We start from the raw sequence: 11,876 nt of genomic DNA, 5'->3' as shown, positions 1-11,876 counted from the left end.
CCTCATTTGAACACTATTTGTCTTGGAAGCTTAAGATTTACTGTGTAAATACATATAATAAATATAAACATTTTGTAATTCACAGATTTACGCCCCTAATTTGTGGAAAACGCATTTCAAATACTAGAGATTTTTGGTTTGGAATGTACACACATTTGACCATTATGATTACGTTCTGAGAGTTTCATTAGGATTGTCCGTCTACAAAAAAAACTTTTTAACCAAAAAATTAGCATAATATTGCCCACACTGCATCTGCTAACTGCGCAGTTAGCAGAGCGCCAGCGTTTGAGTGCATGTATGTGTGCATAAAAGAAGTTCAGAATAATTAGAATATCAGCTTGGAGGTTTGAGGGTATCTCCTAGTCAGGCAGTCTCGACTAGAGTTTTCTTACTTGTTTTATCTTACCGGCTACGCCAATTATAGCTTTTACGTTATCGTTAGAAAAAAATATAATTTAAGGGAAGGAAGCATAATTTTCATTATAGTCTGTTCAGTGCTGGTGTATGTATTGTTGAAATATATTACTACATTATACGGATATGAGACTAAATAGAACTTACCGAAACTTCCGAGTTTTTAATGCTTGCTCGTTATAGAATTGATTTATATATGTCGACAAAAGTCTCTGATCCCAATCATCAGTAACATGGCCTCCATAATTAACTCCAGCTATTAAATATTTCAATGCATTAAACGGTGTTTCTTCATATTCATTTAAATATAATAGCAATAAAATTTCCGACACTTCAAAATCTGAATCATTAAAGCTGTATATTACGTTCCACCCTAGTTGTTGAAATTTTTTCCGTTCCAAAAGAATTGTATGGAAAAAGCAAAGAGAAAAAAGTAGTTTTTTATATTTACTTGGCTCTTTACATATGTCCATATTTCCAACATTTATATTATTATACAGCCTCTTCATATTTGCTTTAATTCCACGTGGAGGTTCAGTAGTCATTTTTATACTTGTTTCTAATATCGATATAGGAAAATCTGGATGGGGGCTAGAACTTAACCAGAGCCTAAATTTTTTATGTAGCTTGATTGACTGCATAGTTGCTATCATTTTATCAAGTGTTGGCATCCAACTTAGAGATAAATGACAATTAGCAAGAAATACCCAATTACCATCTTTGATACCATCCATTATTAGTTTCGTAGCTACAGGCGCCTGGCCTTGGCCCAGACTAAGGGAAAACATTCTCTGGGACATTTTGACTGTTTCTGAAAGACCGATTAAAGATTGAGTTGGATCTATTCCAGGTGATAAAACAAATATAAGTGGGGTCTGCGAAAGCGATTCATCAAATGCGGCCTTAAGGTCTAGAACTGGCGGTTCAACATATCTAGGGCCTAATTTGCTGATAATAAATTGTGTCATACAAAAACTGATTCGATCTGGTCGTAGCGAACGAACTACGCAAATTTTCTGGAAATCCGTGAGCTTGTCATTCCATTCGCCAATTAAGTCTTCCTGCTCAGGGAAAGCAGTAGCATACCAAGCTAACGAGGATGAGTAAATATTTTACAAATTCGAAAATTAATTATAATTCAAATTTAAGATAATTGAAACTTACCGTTCCACAATTTAAAATTTGTTTCAAATGAATCTATAATACCATGAAATCCAGGAATTTTATCAAGTTCTGTTATATTATCCCAATTTTGTTCACTAATCCACCCTGTTGAAAATTTAAATCTTAATTATGACAGAATTCTAATTACAACATAGGTATTTAACTTGTATTCCGACACTAAAATAAAAACTATAAATTTTATATAATAATTACATTTTGCTGGATTAGGTGCCTGGCCCTGTTTATCTACGACAATGCCACCTTTTAATATAAAATCATACTCTTCTTCGACCAGTTTTCCAGCATTTGAAAGTATTTTAGCAGTCATATGAATTGAGAAAAGCAGCTTATGTCTTTCAAAAAGTCCACGGCATGTATTTCTATAAACCGAATAAGTATGATATTCATCAATATTACGAATTCGCTCATGTACAATTTGATTTCGTGGACTGCGTTCAATTGATTGCGTAAAAAGTAAAATATATGCTGCCAAAGAAAAAACATACATTGGATCAATTTTAGACATATCCGTTAACACAAAAAATAGAATCGCAGCGCGGACGGATGCTGGCTTATACTCTTGTCTCGCAGCATCAATCTCTATTTCAGTAACTTCAGCAATGCTTAATGATTCTTTTACTAGAACAGACGTTTGTCGGGACTTCTGTAATGTTGAAAATAATTTATCATCATCCAGAAGAGATCCTCTACTTTCATTTAACAAGCGTAAAATCTCATTATCTAGATCAATTAGTGTCCGTTTATTACGTGCGATGGTTACTACTAGATCATCTTTCTGTTCCTCCAAAGCTGGTTTTTCTTTCCGAACAATAATTCCTAATAGCTGAGCTTCCAATCCATCTTGTTTTAAGGCAAAGTTTACTATCGTCATTTTCGATGATATTTCGGGTGGATAATGTGGATTCGATATCTTAGTTGTAATATAAAATCGAAACTTATCGTTATAAGATATATACTTGTCATTAAATTTAATAAGTTTTTCCCCCGCTTGCATTGTAAAACTACGGCGAAGAATAGGGTAAATAGCCTGGTCAAGACTTTCTCCAACATTTTGTAAAAGTACAGGAAACCCTTCTCGAATTGAAAGTTCTATTTGTTGAAGATAATCTGACATACCTAAATCAATGATAATAAGCTGGTTGTGTTCTTCCATCTTCATAATCCAATTATTTGCTTGCATTTGCGGATCAATGATCAATGGCCATCGACTTCCCTGAGTTACAATAACTCCGTTTTCTGTACTTAAGTCATCAGCAGGTAAACCTTGAATATTCCATTCTCGAATAGAAACGGCATCGCAGAGAAATACCGTAAGCTTTAGCTCAGCAGTGGATGGTATAAGTAAGTCTTTAATAAGCAATCTCCACTTATTAAGCAAATCTTCTCGATATTTTGTATCAAATGGACCCAAGTAAGTCACAAAAGCAATAGATAGCAAACAGTCTCCAGGCAATTTTAAAAAGGCAATGTCTAATTGAGCAACTGTTTCTATCCAACGTTCACGCTCCCCTGACAATGATTCCACCAAAATAATAGCACGTTCTAATTGTTTTCGTAATCGTTCTTCCCTAGCACGTAACTCATTAAGTAGGTCGGTCTTTTCGTTGAGCTGTCGATAAAGCTCTTCTATGACAGCTTGCAGTTCTTCAAGTTTTTTTTTAGCTGCTGCCAATGCTGCTTGTTTTTCCTCTAATGACCTCATAGCGTTATCCAATTTCTCTTGCTTGGGTGCAACAATACGATAAACTTTGCCGTAGTTTTCAATAGCCATAATCCATAACATTAATGACTTACACGCAACTGATACAACTGCTACTTTGTCAGGCTCCAATTCAGGATTTTTTGTGTATAATGCTATACGCTTAAGTGTTTTTTCTGAGATGTGATCACGATCAAAATTTTTTAAATCATTTAGAAAAGTAGATTCACTAAGTACTTTTTTAGCATTTTCCCATGTAGGTTCCTTCCCAAGGAGTATTAATACGGCTTCCATAACTTTTTCAATCTTCATAGGTGGGCGCCCATATGACTTAACTTCAGCAATATCTTTTTTGTTAAGAGCATCTAAAGCTTTTACAGCAGCATCAATCATCGGCAAAACTACTTCCAAGTCTGCACGAGCAGTCGCAGCTAAGTCTAAACAAATAACTTCTTCCCGCTTTATAATAACAGCTTCTGCATCAACCATTTCTTTTTGTTCCGTTGCTTCGGATTTCTGTATTTCGATCATAGCAATAAATTCTTCACATTCCTTAGCAAGTAATTTTACTTGTTCTGAGCTTATTTTTAACTCTTCTGACATCAATGACACTTTTTCCTGAGTTTCTTCAATTTTAGACAATCCGTTACGCAATCGATTGGCAGCGCTGGATACTTCTGATCTTTTTTTTTCAAGGAGATCCTTAAAGCCACTTACTAACTGCAAATAATTTGGAGACGTAACATAATTATGACGTTTTACTTCTTCAAACATAAGCTGTGAGATTTTTGTAACACTCGAATGCATAATTGAAAATGCTTGTGGTATGTCCCGATGAAGTACGTTCTCAGTTGTTTCGACTAAACTATCTCTATCTTTTTTTTCGTCTTTTCCAGGAACTGGGGCATTAAGCTGAAATCCTTTCAAAAAATGGCATGCAACTTCCAACAACGCTTCTTGAGGCCATAGTCTAAACCAGTTGGGAGTCGTTGCACTTAACAGAGCTGGATATTGACGAATATAGTTTCGAAAATTTTCTCCAATGGGACTGAAGCAGAGAACTATATGCATGAAATCTCTTATATTCAGCATAAAAAATGAGTATAAGGCTTCAGTATTGAGTTCGATCCCAGCTTTCTTTGCTGGTCTTTCTAAGTCGCTCTTTAGTTCATCAAATTCATCAGATTTAAATAAATTTATCTCCCCACTAGTGAGCATATTATTTATTATTTCTAAAAATGATAGTTCCGCTACCTGCTCACTGCTAAAAATGAATATTGTTAGCCTTTGCTTAATGCCTGTCAATTTATAGAGCGTCTTCAAGTCCTCGCGCAAATCTCCGACCTTGTATTTCTTAGAAACTTCAACTTGAAAGATACCCATTTCTAAAATAAAAGCTGCAAGTTTGGCAAGTACTTGACGACCTGATCCGCCTATACCAATATTTAAAATATGCCCACGTGGTTGAGAAATAACTCGAATTATGCGAACTACATGTTCAATGGCTTCTTTAAAAAATACGAGGTTCATACGAGCCATTCCAGGAAAATTATTATATTCATCCAATTGATTAATCATATAGATACGTAAAGTATCTAACTTTAAGTCCTCATAGAATCCTTGAGGGTGAGCGAACTCCCCAAAGAGGGGCGCTTGTTTTGATGGGCATAGACTATGAAACGTTATTTCATAATATTCACCTAAGGTTTCATTTATTGTGTTAATAAACCAATCTTGATCTGCATCATCAACTAGTCTATCGCTAAAAACTCTAAAACATTCATGTATCCAAAGTCGAAGAAAATTAGACCTTGTCGTTTGAAGTTCTGGAGATCCTCTCAGCAACCCCTGAAAGACTTTAGAAATATCCCGAAGGTTAAACAGATAGTGTGATTTATTTGGGGTAGGTAGCATTTTTCCAATAATAGCAGTATAGAGATAAATCGTTGATTGAGTAACAAGCAAACAAATTTCTCGCACGTCGCTTGTAAATCGTTCAAGTTTTTGCTTAAGCATTGTGCCAAATATACGTGTAATTGTTTCTTGAGTTGGAAATGTTAGATTTAAAAGTACAAATCGACTTTGAGTCCTTGGTGAAACTATCTGACGTCCACCTCCAGGGGGCCCCATTGCCGCCATCAGTAACGTATTAAGGACATAAATTTTTTGTTGTGTTTTGCGATTGAACCAATATTTATAATCAATCCATTGTCTTATAAGCTCAAGTGGCGGTTGTGATCCATACGTGTCCTTGGCAGGCATATTGAAGTCATCCATAAAGCAAATCATTCTCTTTCCTCCAAATGGTACAAACTGAGTCTTTGTTCGTTTTTCCGTACGGTTCTCTATAGTAGCCTGAAGGCCAGCTGCTGTCGTTTGAGCGGAAATATTAACATACAATACACAAAATTTAGTTTTATCACAAGCTTCCATAACATTGGTTGCTGTCGATGATTTGCCAGTTCCAACATTACCAACAATCATTACTGGATGCTCTTCAGCAAGTAGTTTTGATACTATGTACTCATATCTTATAGTATCTCCAGTGGGAACAATTATCTTATAAAAAGGAGAACTGAAATAAATTAAATTAGTTAATGATATTAAACTGTTAAAGCACATGCGAACCTGTCATCATAACGCCAAGTATCTGAAAGCTTACTCTCCCAAGAAACAAATGCCCTTACGATTGGATCTACATAATAGTCAAATACTGTATCTTTAATTGGAAAACAACTTTCAATTTCACGAATGTAAGTGTCAAGCTTAAGCCGGCTATCCTCATCAACTGTTGCACAAATTGACCATACTAATGAAAACATAAACCACAATTTTGTCATTTCTTCTAAAATTTCTAAATTTTGTGGGTTAATACCATTTTGCTTCGTACCAAATCCTTCAAGGAGTTTGCACAGTGACATAATCCCATTTAATTGATTTGTCTTAACAGGTTCTTTGCAACGTACGTGCTTATACTCTAGTAAATTTGGTAAAATGGATTCAAAATGACTGCGCAAAAAATCAGCATACGCTCGAACTTTTTGCTTTTGCAACCATGCGTCCACATATGGCTTCCAACCCCAATCATTATAATCGTTGTACACCATACCACAACGTGATACTGTTGCTGGAGAAGCAACAGCTAAATCTCCTACCTCAAATAATAATGAAACTTGAGGTGGCATTGTTATACGTTCACTATTTATAAGGGTAAGTAATTTATTATCATCCATCACTGAGTTCATATTCTCAATCCAAACGGCATCAACTGGTCCATCAAATAGAAGCCACTTCTGCGTTGGATCCTCATCAGCACAAATAACTCGCATTATTGAACTGAGAACACCATCTAGCCATTCTCCAGTACTTAAATTATACTCGCCATACAACTCAGCGAGGTTAAGGGCTTTAGGGTTAATGGGATGCACAGCTACAGATTCCCAACCTTGAAAACGCTGTGTATTCATTTTACAATATGCTCCCTGTAATGCTCGCCAAGTGACCGATTTCGCGGTTCCTGTGTCGCCTATAATCATAACTGAATGTCTTGAATTTTTTGTTTCAAACAGTTCAATAACCTTTTTCACCGCAATTTGTATAGCTTGTAGGCCATTATCTTTAAATTCTTCATATATTGCAATATTGAAATCACTATAATCAATCTGTGGAAGACTTACGCCGGGAAAAATGTCACACATTATTCCCATAAAAAGCGGTAAATCTGCGGCAGTAAATCGTGCAACATTCATGTCTTTCATAGCAAGATATACAATTTCCTCTTCATTTGTATTGGGCAACTGCCTACGCTTACGCCCTGCATAACGTAATAATGCTACCATAGAGCGCAGACCAAAATCATAATGATACTGTTTTGAAAGTTGTTGTTTCGCTAATTCGTAAAGTGTAAATACTTTTCTGGCTAGACTACGTGTATTCGCGAATCCATCTGAGAATAGTAGATTCTCGGCAATAATAATATTATCGGGAACCATCATCGAAATTGGCCGGAACATAGACTTTAAATTATCAGGCAATTCAGTCCGACCAGCATAACCAGGATTCATTGTTATAAAGAGTCCGACGGTACTTTTTAATTTTATTGTCTGACCTTCAAACAGAAATTCTTTTACATTAGCTGAAAGAGCTGCCATTATAGACATAATTTGTTGAGCCACTACTGATAGTACTTCAATATTAATGCGATTGAATTCATCAAAGCAGCCCCAACACCCACTTTGCGCAAGACCAGAGAAATTTTTCCCAATACTTTTAAAGTCTAGTCCTTCAGAGCAGTTGGTTACTATCACCCATAGACCTATTGCTTTACCAAGATCTTTTACCGTTTCTGTTTTACCTGTACCAGCTGGTCCCTTTGGGCTTCCACCTCGATGCAGATGAAGAGCTGTCGTTAAAGTTATATAACACCGATCAGTCAATGGCGTAATTACTAATCTTCCAGAGTTACCGGTGTATTCGTAGCCATACCATTGTTCCGTATTTGTCTGTCTAATTACACATAGTTCTGACTCACGATGCCAATAAAAACGTAATTGTGAAAACCATTCAAAATGACCGATGTCCTTACAGTTGGCTTTGTACATGCGTTCCAGGACATCTCTTCCATGTATCTCCAGCGTTATGAGAGTGTTTACTTTAAGGCGCATAATTTTAGATAAATCCTTACGACTCATTTCGGATAGTTTCATCAGTACTTTTATCTGTTTTCGTTTAAGTTTGCGAAGTGGTTTCTTTTGGTCAACCATTTTGCAATGTATTAGGCTACGAGTACAATCCGTTGTAAATTGAATTTGTGCTGTCGTTAACACCAGTTGCCCCGGCCAAAGTGAAATCCATTTTTCTCTATTTCCGACTAACTTTTTTAAGGATCCTCGTGTTAGTTTTAATTGTTCTTTCATGACTGCAATCATAAAGTCTTCAATCTGATTTAACCAACGTTCTGAAGGACCATCTATATACAAGACTTGCAAGAACTCCACAAACTCACCATCATCCGCATACATAGCAGTAGCTTGCCACCGACTCAAAGCTTTTCCAACTCGCCTGAGCTCAAGTTTGTTTAAATTGTCGAATAGTTTTTTCAAATGTGTTTGTACCAAATCTGGTCGTTTAGCGTTTCCTAATATTTCCAAAAGATCATCATTCGATATAAAATAGAATCTAGGGAAAAGCTGACGTTTCGCTTCTAAATAAATTTCTAAAGCACGTTGTATCAATTCCAAATGTTCATCCATTCGATTAAATCGATTAAGTACAAATGGAGGTGCGCGTAGATGAGTAGCTTTAACAGCAGTATTTGCCTCAAACATTTTTGCAGTGATTAATCGAAATTCATCTGTGATAGAAATAAATCTTTTTTCTTCTTCAGGTAGTTGCTTTCGTATATCTTCACCTTGAAATATATTTTCTAAATATAACCATTGTCGTTGCACTGAAAGCGCTTTTTCCAGAGTTTCACTGATGTAGGATAAGGTTTTTTCCCAATAATCTACAATATCAATAAAAGGCTCTACAAAGCGTGTTGATTTCATGCCGGATATCTGAACTATATGCTCTTCAAGAAGTTGGAAGCATTCATCAACATTTTTGATACGGTAAATTCCATCTCTAGAATATGCCATTTCAAAACCTTGTTTTTTCCATATAGAGGCAATATTCATTATTCCGTTTTCAATTTGTAATTCCATTGTAGCTGCGTTCGATATATCTTGTATATCCTCAGAAAATGCTTGGAAATCTAAATTCATAATCAGCTCCAGTGTAAAATTCTTGGATGTTTCATCAAAGTCCCTAAAAAAGTTCTTTATTAAGTCTTTATTTATATATATATAAATACAGGGTTTACGTTATAGTTTTAGAAAAAAAAAAAAAAACATTTTTTTTTTATTTATAAGTGAACTACCTATGCTATGTTGAGCAGTTTTTATTGACTGGATTTTGGACTTGTTGAGCATTTGGCTCTTATGAAAATAAGAGGAATCTGAATCTTCAAGAGATTGAGATGTAGTATGTTCACTTATCGAATGCTCACTGTACTCGACGATTCTATAACCATGTGAACATTTTACCTCCTCTCTGTCGCGGCGACTCTCATTAGCCCTTACGTTATTATGTACACATTTATACATAGGATTTTCTTTTTTTTTTTTTTATACCCTGAACTAGAGGTAGGCACGGGCCGACTTTTTTGCACCCGGCCCGATCCGTCCACGGTCAGAAGTTCAAAATTTTATCCGTACTCGAAAGCAAAACAAATAAGAAGGCTCTAGTCGAGACTGCTCGACTAGGAGATACCCTGAACCCTCCAAGCTGATATTATAATCATTCTGTACTTCTTTTATGCACACACACATACACATGCATCCACACGCATGCATAAGCCCGTGCTCTGCTAACTGCGCAGTAAGCAGTGACTGCGCTTGGGCTGCGCTGCAGTGCGGGCAATATTATGAGAATTTATTTGTTGAATCTTAATGAAACTTTCAGAACGTAATCATAATGTTCAAATGTATGTACATTCCAAAGGACAAGTCTCTAGTACTTGCAAAATGGGGGCGAAGGGGGCGTGGTATCCAAAATCTGTAAATTACAAAATATTTGTATTCAGCATATGTATATACACAGTAAATTTGAAGTCTCCATGTCTAAAAGTGCTCAAATAAGGTTGAAAAAAAAAAAAAACAAAATCAATTTTTTGATTATACTCGATAAAAAAGTTATCAATTGATTTACCGAAAAAATAAAGCAAACTCGTACTGCGTATGCTATACACGAGTATGCATTCCAAATTTCAGCTCTCTAACTTTTTTATCTTCTGAGATCGATGCACTCATACAGACGGACGGACGGACGGACTGAAAGAATATATATACTTTACCTTCTGCCTGTTACATACTTCACAAAAACATACCCTGATTTCCCATTTTAAATGGGTTAAGGGGATAAAGCGCGATAATAATCAGGGTATAATGGTTTTGTTAAAATTATGTAACAGGCAGAAGAAGACGTGGCAGACCCCGCAAAGGATACATATTATTGATCAGGGCGACGAGATGAGTCGATTTGGCCCTCTCCGTCTGTCAGTCCGTTCGTCCGTCCGTCTGTATGTATGAACGAGTCGATCTCAGAAGATATAAGAGTAAAAAACCGGCCCGTGCCCAACTCTAGTCTGCGCTGCAGTTTGGCCAATATGTGAGATTTATTTTGTTGAATAACTTAATAACAGCTATACATAAGACATGTACATACATACATAAATCGACTCACTTTATATTAGCTCACAACTATTCAATTACGATTTGTTTTCGGCTTCTTCGTTAAGCACAACAAAACTCCAATTATAATATATTTATAAAATTATATTATTTAAATTATTATTCGATTCAGAGGTTTATTAGAGACTAAAAAATACATAAGTATATACGCTGCAGCGCAGGCAGCCGAATATGGACTTAAAGCATAAACGAAAGAATGTCCGTTACAATTAACAGAGCCTAACATGCGAATAATGTTAGCAAAAGAGATAGACATTCAGCGTTGTTTACATACATAATTTTAACACTACTCCTCAACGCGATGTCTACTTTTGTGTATTTCCCTTACAAAATGGTACTTTATTTTTAGCAAGGCATTGTGCGCTCTGATTATCGCTATAAATCAGCACCTTTGCGATTGGCCCGAGCTCCATTTCGTTGATCAATTTTCTAAGGTATACCGCCTTTATTCTATTGTATTCTGCAACCATAACATTTCCTGTTACCTTTTTTCGGGACAGAATCAGATCTTGGGAGTAGCGCGTTCCGTACTGGGCGCCTATGTTCAATATAGCTTGAACATAATTACGAAAATCAGTTCCTATAAATTTAGCAAATATTAAAGTTGATGAATATAAAAAAAAATTAACTCTTACCTACCCTCAGTTATGTTTACCGGCAACAAGTTTTTAGCTACAAAAGCCAGTTGTTTTTTAGCTAAATCATCAAGAACGGTATTTGAAACTGCCCTCGATCTAACGTTTAACGATGGCTGATTAGGTGGAGAAACTAAAGGGCATTTGTGACGAGCAAGTGTTGTGGTGCCACAATCTTGAAAGTTTTCCAAACACCACTGTTTCCAAAAGTATTTTCTATCAATTTGCACATATTGTGATTGGCACTCATTGCTCTTTGAACAAAGTAATAAATATGTCACCCTTTAGTTGCAGCGACCAATGCAGCGACCAATATGTAAATGTAACGTGAGCCTGGCCCAGCGATCTAAAAAAGGGACACTTGAGTAAACATCTGTGCACTTGAATGTATGAGAAAATGCACCCTTCCAGTGACTGGAAGTAGTTTTAAGAGTCTCTGTTAGGTATATAAGAGCTAGGATTTTAAGCAATAAAGAGTTCAGTTTCAATCTTGAATTCGGCAAATGTAGAGTTGTTTCTTTTAATGCACTAACATTTTGGTCCTTCGATGTTCTCTGTGTTTTCCCCCACCCGTGGTAAGAGACACAGAGAAAAGAACCAGCGTCTTAATGCTGATAGTTACAAAAAAAAAAACTCAGCTTAGTACAA

At 36.0% G+C, this 11,876-nt stretch overlaps 1 protein-coding gene across 1 annotated transcript; it reads right to left on the bottom strand.

The window, feature by feature from the left end:
• Positions 1 to 560: 560 nt before the first annotated feature.
• On the bottom strand, positions 561 to 9,114 carry kl-2 (dynein heavy chain 2, axonemal kl-2). Its single transcript, XM_018110436.2, has 4 exons — positions 5,930 to 9,114; positions 1,795 to 5,876; positions 1,582 to 1,686; positions 561 to 1,507 (listed from the first exon to the last, which is right to left on the bottom strand). The coding sequence occupies exons 1-4, from the start codon at positions 9,064 to 9,066 to the stop codon at positions 561 to 563; spliced, it is 8,271 nt and encodes a 2,756-aa protein (XP_017965925.2). The 5' UTR covers positions 9,067 to 9,114.
• Between the last annotated feature and the right edge of the window lie 2,762 nt (positions 9,115 to 11,876).

This window comes from Drosophila navojoa, unplaced genomic scaffold (assembly GCF_054131105.1).
Source record: "Drosophila navojoa isolate 15081-1374.11 unplaced genomic scaffold, UAZ_NAV_1.0 NAV_Backbone_122, whole genome shotgun sequence".
NCBI lineage: Eukaryota > Metazoa > Arthropoda > Insecta > Diptera > Drosophilidae > Drosophila > Drosophila navojoa.
The sequence above is the reverse complement of the archived record's forward strand: the minus strand, read 5'-3'. Positions and strand labels throughout refer to the sequence as shown.

What these genes read in the sequence shown, in the direction of transcription:
- kl-2 (XM_018110436.2), bottom strand. Translation starts at nt 9,066, where the DNA reads ATGAATTTAGATTTCCAAGCATTTTCTGAGGATATACAAGATATATCG. An exon ending in ACTTGGCGTTATGATGACAG is followed by an intron (nt 5,877 to 5,929) that starts GTTCGCATGTGC and finishes AATTTATTTCAG; the next exon opens with TTCTCCTTTTTATAAGATAA. An exon ending in GGCACCTAATCCAGCAAAAT is followed by an intron (nt 1,687 to 1,794) that starts GTAATTATTATA and finishes AATTTTCAACAG; the next exon opens with GGTGGATTAGTGAACAAAAT.